General features: G+C 38.5%; 1 protein-coding gene across 1 annotated transcript in view; it reads left to right on the top strand.

The window, feature by feature from the left end:
- Positions 1 to 406: 406 nt before the first annotated feature.
- Positions 407 to 19,718, top strand: part of galnt16 (UDP-N-acetyl-alpha-D-galactosamine:polypeptide N-acetylgalactosaminyltransferase 16) — a 35,838-nt gene continuing 16,526 nt past the window's right edge. Inside the window, exons 1-5 of the mRNA XM_054614082.1 lie at positions 407 to 765; positions 10,317 to 10,498; positions 12,227 to 12,325; positions 12,414 to 12,481; positions 16,259 to 16,324. Coding sequence (XP_054470057.1) covers positions 526 to 765; positions 10,317 to 10,498; positions 12,227 to 12,325; positions 12,414 to 12,481; positions 16,259 to 16,324 — 655 coding nt within the window. The 5' untranslated portion in view covers positions 407 to 525. The remainder of the gene's footprint in view (positions 766 to 10,316; positions 10,499 to 12,226; positions 12,326 to 12,413; positions 12,482 to 16,258; positions 16,325 to 19,718) is intronic.

Genomic DNA, 19,718 nt, shown 5'->3' with positions numbered 1-19,718 from the left:
TAATCTAATCCCCATCTGATCTACTGAATTTACCTCAGCTGCTGGATGCAGATTAGACAATGTAGCCAATGGGTGTGTGTGTGTGTGTGTGCATGCATGTGTGTGTGTGTGTATGTGCATGCATGTGTGTGTGTGTGTGTGTGTGTGTGTGTGTGTGTGTGTGTGTGTGTGTGCATGTGCATGTGTGTGTGCATGCATGCATGTGTGTGTGTGTGTGTGTGTGTGTGTGTGTGTGTGTGTGTGTGTGTGTGTGTGTGTGTGTGTGTGTGTGTGTGTGTGTGTGTGTGTGTGTGTGTGTGTGTGTGGCTGATATACCTCGGCGCTAGGACCGTGGCTGTGTGTGCGCAGACCCAGCAGGTCGCTCGTCTCTCCGGCAGAGAGGAGGCTGCTCTCAGTCCACGGAGGAGGCTTCATCCTGCATCACCACCGGGGCTGGAGGGCTCCTCTCTCTCTCTCTCTCTCTCTCTCTCTCTCTCTCTCTCTCTCTCTCTCTGCCGGCCTGCGGAGCCTCCGTATGGGCTCACCATGCGTAGGATACGGGCCAACGCCATCGCCATCCTGACCGTCGCCTGGATCCTGGGGACGTTTTATTACCTGTGGCAGGACAACAAGCCGCAGTCTTCATCGTCACCGTCGTCGTCCGCGTTGCAGACCCGAGGAAGAGGAGGTGGAGGAGGAGGAGGTGGAGGTGGAGGTGGAGGTGTCCAGAAGGTGATCCCAGGACGGCTGGAGATCCACCGGGACGACAGGACCATCCCACTGATAGTGAGTGAGCAGAGAGGAGAGGAAGGCTGCAGGAGAGTGTGTGCTGCATGTTGATGTGCATGTGTGTGTGATGAGGAAGATGAGGAAGATGAGGATGAGGATGATGAAGATGAGGATGATGATGGAAGATGAGGATGATGATGATGAGGATGATGCACAGCTTGGTGTCACAGCAGGGTATGTTCCTTTTTTTCCCCTTTACGCACCGTTCCAATATCTATATCTATATATATATATCTATATGTATATATATATATCTATATCTATATATATATATATATATATATATATATATATCTATATCTATATATATATATATATATATATATATATATATATATATATATATGTATATATATGTATGTATGTGTGTATATATATGTGTGTGTGATGATGATGATGATGATGATGATGATGGATGATGCACAGCTTGGTGTCACATCAGGGTATGTTGCTTTTTTTGGGGACATGTTCATCAGCAAGGTTTTTTTTTTCCCTTTACGCACCGTTCCATATCAATATCTATATATATATATATATATATATATATATATATATATATATATATATATATATATATATATATATGTGTATATATATGTGTATGTGTGTAATGAGGATGATGAGGATGATGATGATGATGATGATGATGATGATGCTTGGTGTCACAGCAGGGTATGTTGCGTTTTTTGGGGACACTTTCATCCCTTTACGCACCGTTCCAAAATCTATACATATATCTATACATATATCTATATCTATACATGTATAGATATGTATATATGTATATATATGTATATTCTGACATCATTCTACAGGCTCTCTGCTTATGCTTGTGTCGGTGTTTCCCATGAACCTCCAGCCCTAAGAGGCTTTCCATAAACCTGGTGCGTAAAACGCCCCTTAAAGCTTCCCTGTGGATCTCACACGTGAGGTGAGGTAAAGACGGGCTTTTCTGTGTCTCTCTCTCTCGTGCAGGTTCACGAGAGGAGGCGTCCTTTTTTTGCAATCCAGTCTGTCGTTAAAAAGGCCTGTTTCTGTCGGTGGCGGGTCTGTACCTGTCTGGTGTTGCAGTCTCCAGGGTGGAGCAGTAAAAATAAAAAACAAGCCCTCTGGTGTAAACGCTGTAACCGGCTGGCAGTCACCTCTCTCCGGGTTGCAACACATCATGAAGACGCACAGTCTGGGTCTGTAGTCTGGGTCTGTAGTCTGGGTCTGTAGTCTGGGTCTGTAGTCTGGGTCTGTAGTCTGGGTCTGTAGTCTGGGTCCACTGCAGCTCGGATGAGGAGATCTGGTCTACCTGGCTGGTTAGAGAGACACCAGACCTGTAGGTGTGTGTTTAGTCATTTATTATATTCCTTTATTGATCCCCATGGGGGAAATTCTAGTGTTGCAGCAGCTCAACTACACAGACACAGACAATAAATACACATACTATACAACTACACAGACAATAAATACACATACTATACAACTACACAGACAATAAATACACATACTATACAACTACACAGACAATAAATACACATACTATACAACTACACAGACAATAAATACACATACTATACAACTACACAGACAATAAATACACATACTATACAACTACACAGACAATAAATACACATACTATACAACTACACAGACAATAAATACACATACTATACAACTACACAGACAATAAATACACATACTATACAACTACACAGACAATAAATACACATACTATACAACTACACAGACAATAAATACACATACTATACAACTACACAGACAATAAATACACATACTATACAACAAAATAAAGATAGAACAGGATTTAACCAGAGATGAGGTGAAGAAGAGTCTGGTGCTGCAGGATATTTGATTTGTTCCTACAGACAGTCAAACAACAATAATTTAAGTCATATTTCAAGCAAAAATATAAGTTTTTTATGGTTCCAGCTTCTCGAATGTGAGGATTTGCTCTTTTTCTGCTGTTTTATATATTTTTTTTATTGAATATGTTCCAGTTTGGACAGTTGGACTTTTACTTTTGTAATTTGAGATTAGCATTTTACACATTTTCAACATTGATTAAATGATATTAACGCTACTCTGCATTAACAGAACAACCAATAATGAAAAGACAAATGTTAGTTGGATCCTTAAACCTTAAACTATGCATCGCAAAATTATTTTATCTCTAAAATGTCAGAAAATGTAAAAGAATGTTTGTTATAGTGTTCCACAGCTCAACGTGATATTCCCATAGCTTGTTTTATTGAACTGCTGGTACAAAACTCAAATATGTGATAAGGTTATTGTCATATATGACAAACAAAGCATCACATCTTCAAATCGGAAAAGCTGGAACCAGAATAAAGAACATTAATATACTTATTGAACTTTGGAATCCAACTTCTCAGCCTGATATAAATCTCTAAGACAGAGAGAGTCAATGAATTCAAAATTTAGAGTAACTCCAATTAAAATTCTACGAGAATAGGAGATGTTTTTAGTACAAAAAACATGAATCAGTTCGTCTGTGTTTTCCCTCTGCAGCCACCTGCTGCTGCAAACAAGCTGACAGACAAATCAATCAAACATCCAATAGGAGACATAACACAACACACCGGCTTTCTCAATTTCTCAATTTAATAGACCAATAAAAAAATTGTCTCAGCTGTGGCCGAGGATGTGTGTCAACATGTCGGGATGTTTCACTGCAGCAGATTCATTAAGACGAGTTCTCAGGATTTAATAATTCAAGAGTAAATATGCCAATCTGTGGAGCTGTTGTGGTATTTAAAGTTGCAGGCAGTTTGAAATAAAAGAAAAAACAGGAAATAGCATCAGTGTTTGAACGCAGGTCAACAATATGATCAGAAGATGCACGAAAACAAATGTGGAAGCACTTTGAATAATCAGACTGTATCACATCTCTGCTGCTGAACCGCAAACACACACCACTTCTAATCAGATCGTTCTTTGAACTGTACACTTTGGCTTCCAATGTTTCCAAAATGTAGCTTTTTTTTTCCTCTGATTTGCTCAGCGGAGTCGTTCACCTTTCGTCACCTCACTGACAGATCTCCTCGCTGGAGTTTGTTCTGGTAATCTGACCTGAAAGCTCTCCGGCTGCCAGCTCGGCACAGAGTCCAACAGTTGGACGAGAGGAGGCCGGCGCACAAAGACTAAAACTAGAAAGGCTTTACTGAAGGGCTCTCTATTTCTGTCCTTCTTACTTTCTTTTTTTTATTCTCTCATTCGACCTTTCTGCCTTCCTTCTTTGTTTTCTGCGCCTCATTTTTAACATTTTCTCTTTTTATTTCTTTCCATTGTCCTCTTCTTTGTTTTCTTTCTTTCTTTAGTCATTGTGTCCTCCCTTATTTCCTCTTTCCTTCATCCTTGTTTTTCATTCTTCTTTCCTTCTGTCCGTCCATCTTTGTTTGTCTTCTCTTCTGTCTTCATATTTTCCTTCTTCCTCCTTTATGTCTCCCTTTTACCCCTCTATCCTTCCCTATTTCACCTGTCTTTCCCCCTATTCTTTCCTTTTCCTTCTGTCCATCATCTTCATTTTCTTTTTTCTTTTTCCTTGAGCTGTCTGTCCTTTTCCCTTCCTTCATTCTTTCATGTCCCTTTGCCCTTTCGTTCATTCTTTCTCTTTATTTTTTATTTCTTCCCTCTATCATTCTGTCCTTCCCATCTTTTCCCTTTCCTTCTCTCCTCGTCCTCATCTTTATTTATTGTCTTCCCTCTGGCTCTGTCTCTTGTTTTGTCCCTCCCTTCTCTCTTTCTCTTTCTTTTTACATTCATTACTTTCCTCACATTATGTCCTCACCTCCCTCTTTCTCTCTCTCTCTCTCTCTCCCTCCTTCTTTTCCCAAAAGCCCGTTCATTAGCAGCATTTGATGCACTAATGACATCATCTGTGAAATCTGTTTGCACTGGCTCCACGTTTTCCCCCTCATTTCCTGCGCTGAGTGGTCTAATTTCCCACCACCACTCTTCACCCTCTCTCCTCTGCAGTAACAGCTTTGAGAGTGAACACTGTCGTCAGTCGAACTCTGTCGTAAAACATTCACAGAAATGAGCCGTCTCCCTGACCTGAACATCTGCTGTCATGGCTCCCATCATCCTCTGTGGACGTGATGTAAACATCGGACCTCAGATCGTTGTCCAGCTAATCAGTTTGTCAGTTTGTTAAAATCCTGTCCTGGTTTTTCCAAGACAGATACTGTGAATGTTTTAAATTAGGTTTTGAATCTATTGTTTAGTTTCATGTCTTCAGATCTGGGTGTGACCGCTGGTTTCATAGCCCACTGGTTTTTTCTCACCAACCCGGCAACATTCTTCTGAACCAACACGACAAAAACCATAAAAACACTTCAGAAGAGAGTTGAGTTGGATGTGCTGTTACCAAATCGTGTCCGGACAAGGATTAGCTCAGCTATATTTTCCATTAGGATACAGTCATATATAATTATTATACAATGTGTTAAACCTCCTCATTGGAGGATCGTTGGCATGGTTACTTTGTTGTACCCAAACACATCATTCCTTTGAGTCATTTAAGCTTGGATAATTGTCAGTTTTAATGAATTTAATGCAATAATCATGTTTATTGGGCATAAAGTCTTTATGTCCACTAGCTTAGGAAACAACAAACAGCGGTGAGTTAATTATTAGATCCTTTAACAGAAGTGAAAGCACTCAACGTAAAAAGTAAAAGTCCTGCATTGATGAAGGTATGATCAGCAAAATGTACTTAAAGTACTCATATCTTCAAAGCTTATCTTTGTTTATCTACCTTTTTAAACTTTAGAATGGACTCTTTAGAGAACATATTATCATAATGAACGCATTAATATGCGTCAAAGAAGAGATCTACTATATATATATGGCTAACTATTGAAGTTTGGAATGAAAGTAGAGAATAAAAGCCTCTGAAATTGACCTTTTAACATGCAGTTTTCTCATTACATTACATTACATTACAGTCATTTAGCAGACGCTTTTATCCAAAGCCTCAGTCAGTAAATTGATGACAGGCTTTTAATCATGCAGTTTTCAGGAGCAACTTTTATTTCTACTAAAGTAGCGTTTAAGTTTGAAGTGAGTGAAATATTAAAAGCCAAGCTACGGAAAGTGTCTATCTGCACACATTTACACAGTATAATACATTTATTTGGCATGAGATATATGGGTCTGTGAATATATCATGAATAGGACTCAGAGCCACAGCAGGGCTTCTTCTCCAGCCAATCAGGCAGATTGGACTTGTATGTGATTTGTCTTTTAATTCGGCTTGAAGGAGTCAGCAGACATCACGTCCTCCAGACGAGCTTCATATTTAATTCAGAGGGCCGAGCCTTGACGTGCTCTCTGTTATTTTACTCTTATTATCCTCGGAGTGTCATTTTTTTTTGTAGCTTTAAATATTTAGTCATGAAGATACATGCGGATTGCCAAGGGATATGAAGTACACAAATTTGGAAAGAGAGTCTTAACTATGAACAGCAGTGAAAACCTCATATGACTGGTGTGAAATGTAGATTATGATGGAAGAAATGACTTGTTTGATTGTGTGAAGCTAGATGAGAGGAACTAATCAGATAATGCTGAATATGTAAAATATAATCATCAAACACTTCCTCTTCTATAAAGGTTTCATAGTTCATATAGCGGGACTCTGTTGCCTTACTGCTCTTTGCTGCTGTCAGAAAAGATAAAAGAGAATAACTTAATAAAAGTGATAAATATGGCCTTGCTGTGTCTTGTTGATTTGATTTGATTTTGAGGATAAACAATGATGAATGTGTCTTTAAAAGTGAACAGAAATTGTCATCTTTGACCTAAAAGTCTGGATTCCTGCATGTTTGTGATGCCTTCTGCAGGTTTTCATTGAATGAGCGATAAAATGTTTCATAAAATCCTTGTGTATTTATTACATCATAAAGGTTAGATTTGGCGGAGCTAAATCTCTTTATTTTCATTCTTTCCATACTTGTTTAACGGTTGACTTGTGCAGGCAGTAGATTTAGAGTTAATTGAGTTGTGTTTTTTCGGTAATTTGAACGTTTTAATTAGCTACTATTGGCAGCGTAATGTCATTAGACATTCCTCTAAATCTGTGTGGATGGAAAATGTTATTTTTTAATTGTGCTTAAAGGAACAGTGTCTAGCATTCTGAGGGCTTTATCTGCAGAGATGGAATAAAGAATGATGTACTTACGTAGTGAATAACATACGGTTTATATCTACATACAGCCATGTTTCTATAGTAGCCCAGAACGGACAAACCAAATTGCATTGTCATATTTCGTGTTGGTTTGAAGTGTTCTTTATTTGTTTAATTCCCAATTCAACCTTAGCGTTAGAACAAGCATCTGCTGCTTCATCGGTTTGCACAGGGTGTTAGGGAATGGCCAAACAAAATAAAAGAAGAACAACACAAAACCACTGGAATAATAAGCTTTATTTGTCTTTCATATTCCTGTCTACCACGGGCGTGAGAATGTGTCCACATCTGCTGCTTGTGATCACGATACACCAACTCTTTTAGCAACTATCAGACCAGTTTTTATTTTACAAAGGACTGACGGAGACCTTCCCCTGCAGCTGTCTGCTTAACATCAACAGCTATTTAAAGAGCAGCGCTAACTAGATCTGTTTCCCCACACAGCACCGGGATCAGCTGATCATGTTACTGTTTTAATAGTCGCAATGAATGTGTTTTGTACTCATATGTTTTATCATATGCTAATAATAGGATATCGTGACAGAAGTAAGTTATATTTTAAACAGTAACAAAGATGGGGTTTAATTCATGTTGAAGGAAATATATACAAATATAATATATATATTTCATATAAATTATATTATATAAATAAAATCCATTATTATTATTATTATTAAATATACATACATACATATACATTATATTATACACACACACACACACACACACACACACAAACAGGTGGATTTTGAGGTTTTATGTCAGCTAACAGTGAGATTAAGTAGCCTAACGTGAACCTTTTTGTTCATGAATGAAGGAGTCTCTTAATCTCCTCACCAAATAAATAGACAGTAAATGTTTGTTGTACAAGACAGGACGATTTAAACCTGCATTTACTGATTTTAATAGCTAAAATTGATGTGGGGAACGTATCAGCTAACTGACTCAGATCTTGTAAATGCTACTTATGTAAAAGTAGCAACACCATGGTCCAGAAATACTGTTTAGAATTGGCATTATAATAAAGTACCAAAAGTAAAAGTACACATGCAGAATGGCCCATTTTAGGAAAATATGATATTGGATTATAATTATTGATGCATTCATCTGTCAGTCACTTTAATGTTCAAGCTGGTAACTTTAAGGTAAAGTGTAACTATTCTACATGCTGGGTAACTTGTGAATTCTCCCCAATAAAATCGTATCTTAATCTATATTAATACATTACATCATAATGTATTTTTTGATAATATTTTGTATTATTAATCTAAATATAACCACTAAATAAAGTAAGCAAATGTAGTGGAGGAAAAAGTACAATATTTTCCTATGTAACCTCAAAATTGATTTAATACTTATTTACTTTCCACCGCCCGCTTTGTGCAAATAGTGTACAGTGAGTTTTTAGACCTTTAGTCTTTGAAGGTAACACAGTGGTATCAACATTAATCTTTCACTGCGGACATGTTTGTGTGTGAATCCTTGAAAAGTTAACGCTGCTTCCCCTGAGAGACTGAAAATGAGGTCACTCTCGCCTGAACTTGGTCAGGAGCTTTTTATAAATCCTCCAGCTACACAACCTTTAATAAAGCTCCATAGAACGAAGTGTCAGCCTCTATTTTTCATTTTCTCTTTTCTCCTTCCATTCTTCCATCTGTCCATCTCACTGTTGCTGTTCTTTGATTACACCTACTCTCGTCTGTTCTCATGTATTCCTTGTCTGATTTTTACCTCCCATTTGCAGGGAAAATCCATTAATTACTGAGGATTTTATAGGCTTGTGTATTCAGTTTTGATGAGTGCCCATCCCATTTTGCCTTGTTAGCACCGACACGGTGACCTGAATAAGTAGCATTTACATTTTAATCATTTTGGCTGATACTTTTCCTCAGACAGGCTAAAACGTGAGTGCGATAGAGGAACATGGTTTAATTCTCAGATGAGCCGCGTTTCAGCAGGATTGCAGTGCTGGCAGAACCACAGAGACATTTCAGACATCGCCTGAATATAGAGGTGGAGCAGTTTATTGGTTAATCTGGGCTCTTGAGGCTCAGGAAGGCAGAGCGAGTTTTTCATTAATCTCACAGTTGGCTTTTTGATTCCCAGCTCCTCTTGTCCACATGTCATCCACGTGTCCTTGAGCAAGACATTGAACCTCGAAAAAAACCAGGCCAGCATTTTTTCCTTCGTATGTGTGTGGGAATGAGTTGTGTAGTGTTTCCTTCTGCTCTGTGTTAGTCTGGTTACCATTAATCATTCAGTTGATCAGCAGGAATTTTATCAGCAACAGTTTTGACAATATGTTAATTGTTTGAGTCATTTAAAAAACAACAACAATCCAGCTTCTACATTTTATAGCTTCTTGTGTCTTACAGCATACATTGAACATCGTGGTCGGGTGTGAAAGCTCATTTTTGACTTTGAAAACATTAGTTTGTTGCCTGGAGTTTACAATTATTTTCACTGCGGATCGTTGTTTAGTTTATAAAATGTCAGAAAAATAGTGACAATGAGCATTTTGTTCCCTGTGTCGAAGGTTATATTTTCACGTTGCTTGTTTGATCCAGCCGAATCTAAAGATATTTCATTTACACAGATATAAAACCAAGAAAAACAACTTAAATTCCCATATTAGAAAAAAAAGTCTTAACTCAAGGACCAACTTACTATCTTTACTCAGGGCTTTCAACCACATCTCACTTTCTGCAGTCTGATATCATTATATCTTAGATTACTAGACAAACAAAACAAGCATTTTGAAGACGTCACCTTGGGCTCTTGGAAAAGCTGATGAGCTTTTATCACAATTTTCTAACTTTTTAAATAATCATTATAATCAGTCCTAATTTGTCCTAATACAGTATTAGTCTCAATCACAATCATGAGGTTTAATTGGTCATGTTTTTTATGCTGAGAAAGATTCTGAACCCAAAGATGAAATGTGAAATTTATTCAAAACCAGCAGCAAAATTTTAAGTATGACAGACATTCACAACATCATACAAACAAATCCCTTTATGAGGATGAGGATGCAGCCATAATAATAGTTGTGGCAGAAGAATAATTTGTTGAAAGTGAAGGAGTGGAGTGTTGACACCAAAAACGATTTATTCTGATGTGTTTGCACTTCTGTGTGTTTGCATTAGCGACAGGGAGTGGATTTGCATTTGTTTTTGTATTTAATCCCACATCCTTCATTTATAATTGTTTGTTCTTTCGTTGACTTGGAATTTTTATAATTTCTTCTCTAGTTAGACATTGTTTTAATGTTAAACCTTGTTTTTTCTGGCTGAAATGAGCACGTAAACACACCTTGTTGTGTCCTCTGCAGGTGACCCAGCCCCCGCGGGCCGAGCAGCAGAGCCAGCTGCTGGGCGGCTTCGATGAGAAGGCTTACCTGGCGGGGAAGCAGCTGAAGCCGGGGGACGACCCCTACAGAGAACACGCCTTCAACCTGCAGGAGAGCGACCGGCTGGGCAGCGAGCGAGCCATCAGAGACACCCGACACTACAGGTGAGCCGGGTCAGCGACGCCTCAGTACAGGAGCTGTCTGTCCGTCCGTCCGCTTTGATCTGGACAAGAACATTGAGAACTAATCTTGTTTGATCTGATCATTGGTTTGGAGTTGTTTGGAAAAATCTGTTTTGTACATTTAAATGTTGTGTAAGGGTCAAATAGGGTGATTTTATTATATATAAGTCATATGCTTTGTTCACACTACGAGTTACAGAAACATTCTACCAGCCGAGTTCAATGGAAGCCATTGACATGAAGCTATGAAGTCACGCCTGGCACTAGTTGCTGTGTGAAGGGCATGAAGCGCTACAAATTAAATTTGAGTGGGTCTCATTTTTCAGCCTTCCAATGACATGCTGAATTGTCGACCACTGTTTTTGTTTCAGCCTGTTCCATCTAAAAAAAATGCTGTTAGCCAGCTTCTGGTGCTATTTGAAGGCCTAACTAGGTCAGCGAGCGCTTGAGCAACACTTCAACCGCGACTTGCCAACAATGGTTTTTTTTCCCGATGCAATGTGAACACAGTACTAGACGGACCTGAGTGTCCTGACCTCTGGGTTCACTCCAGGCTGTCTCCATCAGACACAGCAGGTGGACAAAAAAAACAAAACAAGTGCTTTGATTTCAATATTCATGCAAAGAGGCAAATGTTCAAGAAGTGTTTCTCTGCCTGGTTTTAAACTTATGATGATGAAATGTCTACCTCACCACATGTTGAACCAGGCTAGCATTTTTCCTTCGTATGTGTGTGGGAATTACATTACATTACAGTCATTTAGCAGACGCTTTTATCCAAAGCGACTTACAATCAGTAGTATATTACATATCATTCACACACTGATGACAGGCTACCATGCAAGGGAATGAGTTGTGTAGTGTTTCCTTCTGCTCTGTGTTAGTCTGGTTACCATTAATCATTCAGTTGATCAGCAGGAATTTTATCAGCAACAGTTTTGACAATATGTTAATTGTTTGAGTCATTTAAAAAACAACAACAATCCAGCTTCTACATTTTATAGCTTGTTCAAGAAGTGTTTCTCTGCCTGGTTTTAAACTTATGATGATGAAATGTCTACCTCACCACATGTTGGGAAAATATGCTGTAATAGAAGTGTCTCTGGTGAAAAATATCAAATAGATCAGAATTTCAGAGGGATTTAGACGAAGACACAGACTTTAAACGGCAACAATGACAACAAAAAACGTTTCATCTCACAGATTTAACGTTGTCACACTGTGTTTTCAGTTCATGAAAGTTCATTGTGACCTTTATTGTCGCCTAAAATACCTTAATTCGACGTTGTACTCAGCTCCAACCTGTTGTGTAACTTCTGGTTGCAAAAAACCAAGATGGCGCCGGCCAAAAGGACAAACCAGAGGCTTCAAGAAAAAGAAAAGTAAACCAATGGGTGTCGTCATGGTGACTAAGTGCACTTATATACAGTCTATGCTTCTTACCCAGGCTTTAAGCTCCCAACCACAGGTAGCAGAATAAAGTAGGGAATCAGAAACCTGTGCAATTGTTGCCTGGCAACGAAACATTTCCATGTTACTACAGCAACGATGCTGAGGCGACACCACGGGGCACCGCTGCTAAAAACAGCTGTGTGTGTTCAAAGACCGGATGTGACAATTTAACACATACATGGGATTTCTCTAGAGGATGAAAGTAAACCTTCTCCTGCTGTATGATGATTCATTTGTGATAAATTCTTCTCCCTGTAGGTGTGCCTCTCTGAACTATGACACAGACCTTCCCTCCACGAGTGTCATCATCACTTTCCACAATGAGGCTCGCTCTACTCTCCTTCGCACCATCAAAAGGTAATGAGGTCAAACACGGAAAAAAGCAGAGGAACGACGACGTTGAGTCTTGTTTTCTGATCTCCATCTCTCTTTCTCTCCCTCTCAGTGTCCTGATGCGAAGTCCTCCATCTCTGATCCAAGAAATAATCTTGATCGATGACTTCAGCTCTGACCGTGAGTTTCTTTTTTTTTATGCTGGTGAAAACTGTGGTTAAACTGGGGAAGCTGCCTTTAAACACACTGAGGTTTTCCTCCTCTGTTGTATTGTTTCTGTGAATTTTAGGATTTTTCATTTTACATTTACACAAATTACATATTAAAGCAGCTATAATCATTATTTTTATAATAGCATTTAAAAGTGGATCAAAGGATTACCCTCGCTTTACTGAATGTTTGATTGTCTTTCTGTTCATTATTTTGGTTTTCGAAAACTTCCTTGTTTGGGTTCACGCTCACTCTCGCTGCTCTCATTAGCCTCGTTTTCAGCCGCAGCAGGCAGCTGTTTTCTCACATTTTACACTGCTCTAACCTGTACCAGCAGGTAGAAGTTAAACAGACAAAGATAGATGGTGAACATAGTGGAGCATTAAGTAGCTAAAGATATTTTCCTCAGGATTTTGGTAGAAACCTAAAACAGAGCTAAAATAAGAGTGAATATTAGACTTGCATTCATCAGGATGTTTTCCTATTTACCAGGAGATGTGTTTCCAGCAAGTATAACAGAATAAAATATAAAATTGATCAATGAAATGTGAAAAATTACTTATACAGTTTTACAGACAGGTGGCTGGTCAAATTTTTTTTTAGTGCACCGAGAGTAATTTGACCCTTAAGGTCCTTATTTCTTAAACCTGACTGTGGCGCTGTGTGAATATGTGTTCTGCAAATGTCAAAGGAATGCTCTAACAAATGAGTAGTCCAAAATAAGAGGAAAATGTAGGGCGAGGATAATGTCAAGAGACAGACGTGGCTTTGAGGATGAGTCACACTGATGTCTGATATCACAGGAAAACAGAAATTGAATCGTGAGGTTAGAGCTTCTTCAGGATTTACTTGTTATGTAACTGATCATTGATGCTGCTGAGGGATGAAAATACATCAATAACAAAGCAATAGCAGAAATAAGCTGGAGCTTTACCACCATGCTTAGTTTTTATGTAAAAAGCAAATTAGCGGTCTGTTTGACCTTGACGTTTAGAACAAATCTGTAAATAGCAACACAAAGTGCTGGTTATGTTTTTATGTATCCGACCAGGACGGTGGATTTAGAGGATAACCACATTGTCAGTAATGACTCCCCTTTGTCAGCATTAGGCAGAAGAATTATATGAGCTCATGCTTCACACTGTCCACAGCGCTTTGTGTAATCACCACCACATGCATCGTCTGTCTGTGGGAACCACACGGTGACCTACATTCACAAACACACACACAAAGAGACACACTCTGAGGTGTCAGCGCCGGCCAGACATCTTAACAGAAGTGTCCCAGCAGCAGTAGCAGCGGGAGCTCTATTAGCTCACTAATGCCTTGTTTATTCTCACTCTGCTGCAGCCGGTTCTACCTGAACCCAGGTTGAACCGGCTGCATCATGACGATAGAGCCAACATGGCCGTCTGTTTCTTGTCCTTGAGGAAGACTTTTTACCTCTTTCTCATCATTGGTTTTATATTTTCAGCATTTGTTATCATGCGGAGCCGTTTCTAACACGCTTTCTTTCCCGGTTTTGTGGCTTTTAGTTTTTCCTCACTCAGACTGAACAAAATAAGCCTCTCATTAGTCGACTGCTGGGCTTCCTCCATCTCTTCTCTGCGGTCTCCCTGTGTGTCGGAACTTTCTAATGCTGCGTTTTATTTAAAGTCTCAGTAATCCCCGCTAAGAAAAGTGAAATAAAACTGCTGTTTGAGATGGCGGTTTGAAGGCAGGAGGTTGAGCATGTTCTCAAAAACTGCAAATTACTACATGATGGTTAGGGGTGTTTTTTCTTTGAGACTGCACACACAGTGAGGTGCCTGCTCTTTTTCCAACAATCCATTTTTTATAACCCAAACAATTTGGGCTGTTTGGCATTCATCAGGGTGCTTTCCTCTGGTTTCTTTATGTGCAGTCCATCAATTAGTCATACAACTTACAAATCACAACTCAACATTTTTAGAGTGATTTTTAAGTCACCTCTGATGCAACACAGATGAAGGCAAAATAGCTTAAATCATTTGAGCAATAAAACATAGTATGCATAGGTTTTTTTTGTTTAAATAAAAATAGATTTCAACCATAAACACAATTAACAAATGTTACTAGATTGTAAGATTATAATTTGTTATGTAATTGTTTTCTGTTGTCCTCTTTTTAAGAATATTTATGTATATTCAGACACTAAACTTGCCTTACATAAAATAGCATGAATAGATTTATTTAAGTCAGCTGAGGCAGTGAGAGTGAGAGCTGATTGGTCGGAATGTGACCCGGCAGGCAGACGGCTGGAGGAGGTGGTGGAGGATGTTGATCAGCAGGCAGGGAGAGGGATCGGCCTGCCTCAGAGTAATCCTATTAAGGCTTGCCTTAATCATAAGGACACCGTCCTCAGTTCAGTACAGTGATCTGCTCTGTGATTCCAGAGGACAGCATGTGACTCATACGGACAGACGAGAATATACCACCCGGAAAACTAAATGTGCTGCTGTTACAGTAACATGCACTATACAAGAGTTAGTGTACAATAAATGAATGGCCTTTATGGAAATAATGCACGGTGAGGCACAAATTACACAGCAGTTTTTTTTAGCTGAGAGAAGCTCTTTTATTTATATTGTGCAATATACAGCTCCCATTTACATAAAAACGTAAATTTGTAAATGTCTGTATGGAGTCCGGCATTTTGAATTGCATTTAACTTAGTCATTTTCCCCTGCGGTAACATAGGTCATATTCAAAACATGCAGTTGCATGCATGTAACTGTATCATTTATGCAAGCTCACACACATTCACACAAACACACACAAACATACACACACACAATCTGGCTACACGTATACAACATCTGCTCAGTGGGTGTGATCTATGACTTTCTGCTCTTCTTCCCTGAGTCCTTAAACCCTCACTCCACTGACACACACACACACACACACACACACACACACACACACACACACACACACACACACACACACACACACACACACACACACACACACACACACACACACACACACACACACACACACACACACACACCAGCTGTCCCCTCCTTATGGGCACCACCAAAGAACTTATACACTCCTGCCTTCAAACACACATTTGATTCAACAGCTTAAGTGCAAACAAACACGTTTGAACACGCAGCAAATTAAATCAAGGAGGATTACAACATATCATGCTGGTTTCTGTCAGCGTACGGCTGTATCTCTGCTGGACGGGGGGGCTTGATCCACCCACAATCCCTCAGCAAGGTCACTCACTTTCTGCCGCTAATGCTAATCCTCTCAAGGATGTGTGTGTGTGAGTGTGTGTGTGTACCTGTGTTTGTGTGTTGTTTGTAATGATGTCCATCCCTGTGCATCAACAAAAGCTCTGCACCAGAGATTGTTCATGTAGAAAAAAGGGATTGGATGATGGGAATGAGCTGCACGCTGGATTTGTTTATGGAAAAAGGATTTAGAATTTAATTACCCCGGTGAAATGAGGCTGTTTTGTCCGAGTGCTCACTCTCTCTGAACTGCTTTTTGAGTTTACGTGTTCCTGATTATTCTCAAGACTGTGATGGACCACTGCTGGATGTCCTGTTTGAATGTGTTTAGGTGGTGTTTTACTGCAGCGTGAGGGGCTTTTACTGAGGGTGTGTGTATCTGAGTGACAGAGTGTGAGGTGAGGAGATGAGGTGGTTTGTGTTTCTCAGTGTGTGTTCTGCTGCTCCACCATAACATCCCATCTTCTCTGCTCTCCTCTTCCAGCTGAGGACTGCCAGCTGCTCTCTCAGATCCCCAAAGTGCGCTGCCTGAGGAACGGCAGGAGAGAGGGTGAGTGTGGAGGGACGGGGGGGAGGTAAATTGGCTAAATGGAAAAGTGACTGGGCTTAAATGCTCTTTATGGAGTAGTTATTGTACCTATAGTAAAGAAAACTGCAAGGCAAAGAAAGGATGTTTATTAGTACAGCACCTTTAAAAAACAGAGGCAACTCAAACTGATTTACATAATGCAAAGGAATGCTTTAGTATTGCATTTAAAAAATATTATACGGATGAAAATGTAATTATTAATTATTAATTAAATTATTAATTATTAATTATTAATTATTAATTATTAATTATTAATTATTAATTATTAATTAAATCGTTATCGTTATGAGTCAGCGATGACAACGTGATCCACTGTATCTTGACATAGCGAATAAGTGCTCTGAATGTCGAATTTAGCTAATTTAAACTAAAATAACATGATATAAAATAAAGGAAAGACAAAATAGTACAGTTTCAGTGCAGTGACCAAAGAATACTGTGGCAACTAACAATCATTTTCATGATAAATGACTCTGTTGATTTGCCTTTTTTTTATTTATGAATTAATTGTCTAGTAAATAAAATCTAAAAGAATAGTGATGAATAACAAATCCAAGTACTAAGAGCCCAGAACACAACCCTGAAATATAAAATTCACAAAGAAATAAAAACGAGAAAAGACAAATAAAGTCGCATTTGAGTCGCTTGAACAGAAATATTTGGCATTCTTGCTTGATAAATAGATTTTGATTTATTTTTGACACAACATATTAAAACATAACTAAGCCAGACTGTATAGCCAACTATTAGAACCATAATGAGCACTAAAGAACCCAAGTCCCTTTGTGCACCTGTTACTTCCTGTGGACGGATGAAAAAACCTGACATGAGAAAGTCATTTGGATAACAACTTAACAAAGTGTTTTCCGTTTCATCCACATGTTTAAAACCACAAAATGTAAAAAAGAACTGTAGAACAACATTAAATCAGTGTTTCATCACCACGTGTTTCTGATTTTAATTAAATTAATCCCTTTATCAGATTAAATCCTCGACCTACAAAACAAGAAAGTTCAGCCAAACGGAAAACCAAAAGAGTGTTGCTGTCTTAAAAATAATCCCTTTTACTGAGAGTGCTGCTTGTGTTTCTGCTCCCGCCGCAGACTGAACTCTTTGTTTGGGCTCACGAACCACATGCTGACAAAACATAAGCATATTAAATTTAGGCCGGCGGTTCCCGACAGGCAGCCGAGGTACACAAGTTGGAGTGAGCCCAAGTCTCCAAATCCATGCCGTCATCTCAGAAAATTCTACATCTTTTTGTTAGCTTTTGTTAAGTGAAAATGTAAAATAATCACTATTTGTTTTTTAAACTGGATGACCTAACAAATACAGATATTTTCAGCAAAATACAGCGTTCCCTGTCAGTGACTTCTGATTGATTTCTGGATTTGATTCCCACTTTACGCAGCTCTTAATGGTTTCACACCTTCAGGCATCGTTGGCTTTATCTTCTTTAATGTGCCAAACTGCTGCCTGAGGTCACCAAGCACTGGAGCAGTAAATGTACCCACAGTTACAACAAACAAGCATGAGGAGGCAGGCTTTTGTTGTTATAGATGTGAACTGTGGAATGGAATAGAAATACCAATAAATATCTGACAATCAGAATCTCTTAGAAACATCTCACAACTCTTGTTTGAGTTTGAAAGTTATCTTTAAATGAATGTATTTTAACAAGATAGTGTGCAATTAATACAAAATATATTTAAACTATAAACAATCTCACTAAGGTGCAAGAAACAATTCAATGTGTTTATTGACAATCATTTTAATAATTTTAGTTTATTAATATAGTTTTTATTTGTTATATTTAGTGCCACACACAATGTGAAGAATGCTAAGGCTACAGATAATGATTATTTTTCTATTGATTAATCTGTTCATTTTATTTTGTATTTAACAAAAATAATTGTTTAGTCTATACAACTGCCTATCACAGTGTCCCAGAGCCCAAAGTTAACTATCCAAATGTTGTTCTGTCCCGACAAAACCCAAAGATATTCAATTAAAAGAAGCTTATATAAAACACAGACAAGCAGCAAATGGTCACATTGGTCTGTAAACAGCAAAGTAAAAAATAACAAACCCTCTGTGGTTTGGTGTGAAAACAACCTTAAGATGTTTAAGTCTGCTTTGTTACAAAGTGTATTTCTGAGGAATTTGACATAAAAACAAGTCTGACTCATATTTCTATAAATACAAATAAATCTATTTCTTTCATCCCTGCTGATGCCGTGAGCTGCTCAAGTCGAGAACAAAAGAAATCGCTTAATTAATCTGAGAAACATCACCTCCTCAGCAAGGTTTAATACAGATAAATATAAAGTAGAAGTAATTAGCTGAAAGTTAGACTTCAAGGCTTATTGTGCCTTTTTAAAAAAAAAAAAATTATCTTCACAAACAGCTTCACACGTTTCTGTTATTTTGACTATCTTTGAATTTGGAACAAAACTCTTCAGATGATGAGATGCATCTGTTTAGTTAACCGAAGATGTTGCAGAAAAAGAAAAAAGACAATTAACCTCCTTCACACTTCATCTGTGTTAAATGCAAATTACTTTGATTGTAGACACACTTTTGATGAGGACAGACACTTGTATTGCTTTCCCCCTCGTGCCTGTAGCAATTCTATTCTTAACTTGGTTTTAAAATAGATTTGTCTACCGGCTCCACATTAACACTGTTTATTCTGACAAGTAATGTGTGTGTGTGTGTGTGTGTGTGCCGGGGCAAAAAGCGAGACACGTTCTGGCATCTACGTCAGACTAATCCAATTAGCCAGCTCCATTTCAAAAGGATTTTGGTTGCGTAGAATCCTTTCCACCTAACAAGGTCTTCAAATAGTCCAGAACCTAAAAGGAAAATTGACACTGATTAAAACTTTACCCTGCATTTCTGCACTGTGCTGTTTGGTAGAATATTCCTCAAACTCTTGCAGGCAGAAAACTGATCAAACAGAGAAAATGTGACGCGTGAAAACCTTTTGAATGTGTTTGAATAGAATTTAACTACATTTAACAGCATCATTTGTAAACATGTTGTGAGTCACTTGTAATCAAAAATAAACAGCTTATGTTTTGCAATGATGTCCATTAATAAAAGAAGGAGAAAGCTGTTGTGAAAGAGGCAGTGAGGCATGTTTTTCTGTCAACTCAACAGTTGCCTCAGTAGACTAGAATGCAACTTAGAAATCAATACCAGAATCACACCTGTTCAGCTTTTGCAAGGCATTGTTGGAAAACCAAGGATATAACAATACATTTACTATAATAGAGGTAGACGAGGTGAAGCAGAGAGAGCGGATGCATTAAGCAACTGTTTTTTTCAGTGGTAACCATGTTTTCCTTTTATA

The sequence above is a fragment of the Anoplopoma fimbria genome, chromosome 15 (assembly GCF_027596085.1).
Source record: "Anoplopoma fimbria isolate UVic2021 breed Golden Eagle Sablefish chromosome 15, Afim_UVic_2022, whole genome shotgun sequence".
NCBI classification, from domain to species: domain Eukaryota; kingdom Metazoa; phylum Chordata; class Actinopteri; order Perciformes; family Anoplopomatidae; genus Anoplopoma; species Anoplopoma fimbria.
This window is presented reverse-complemented; position numbering and strand designations above follow the sequence as displayed.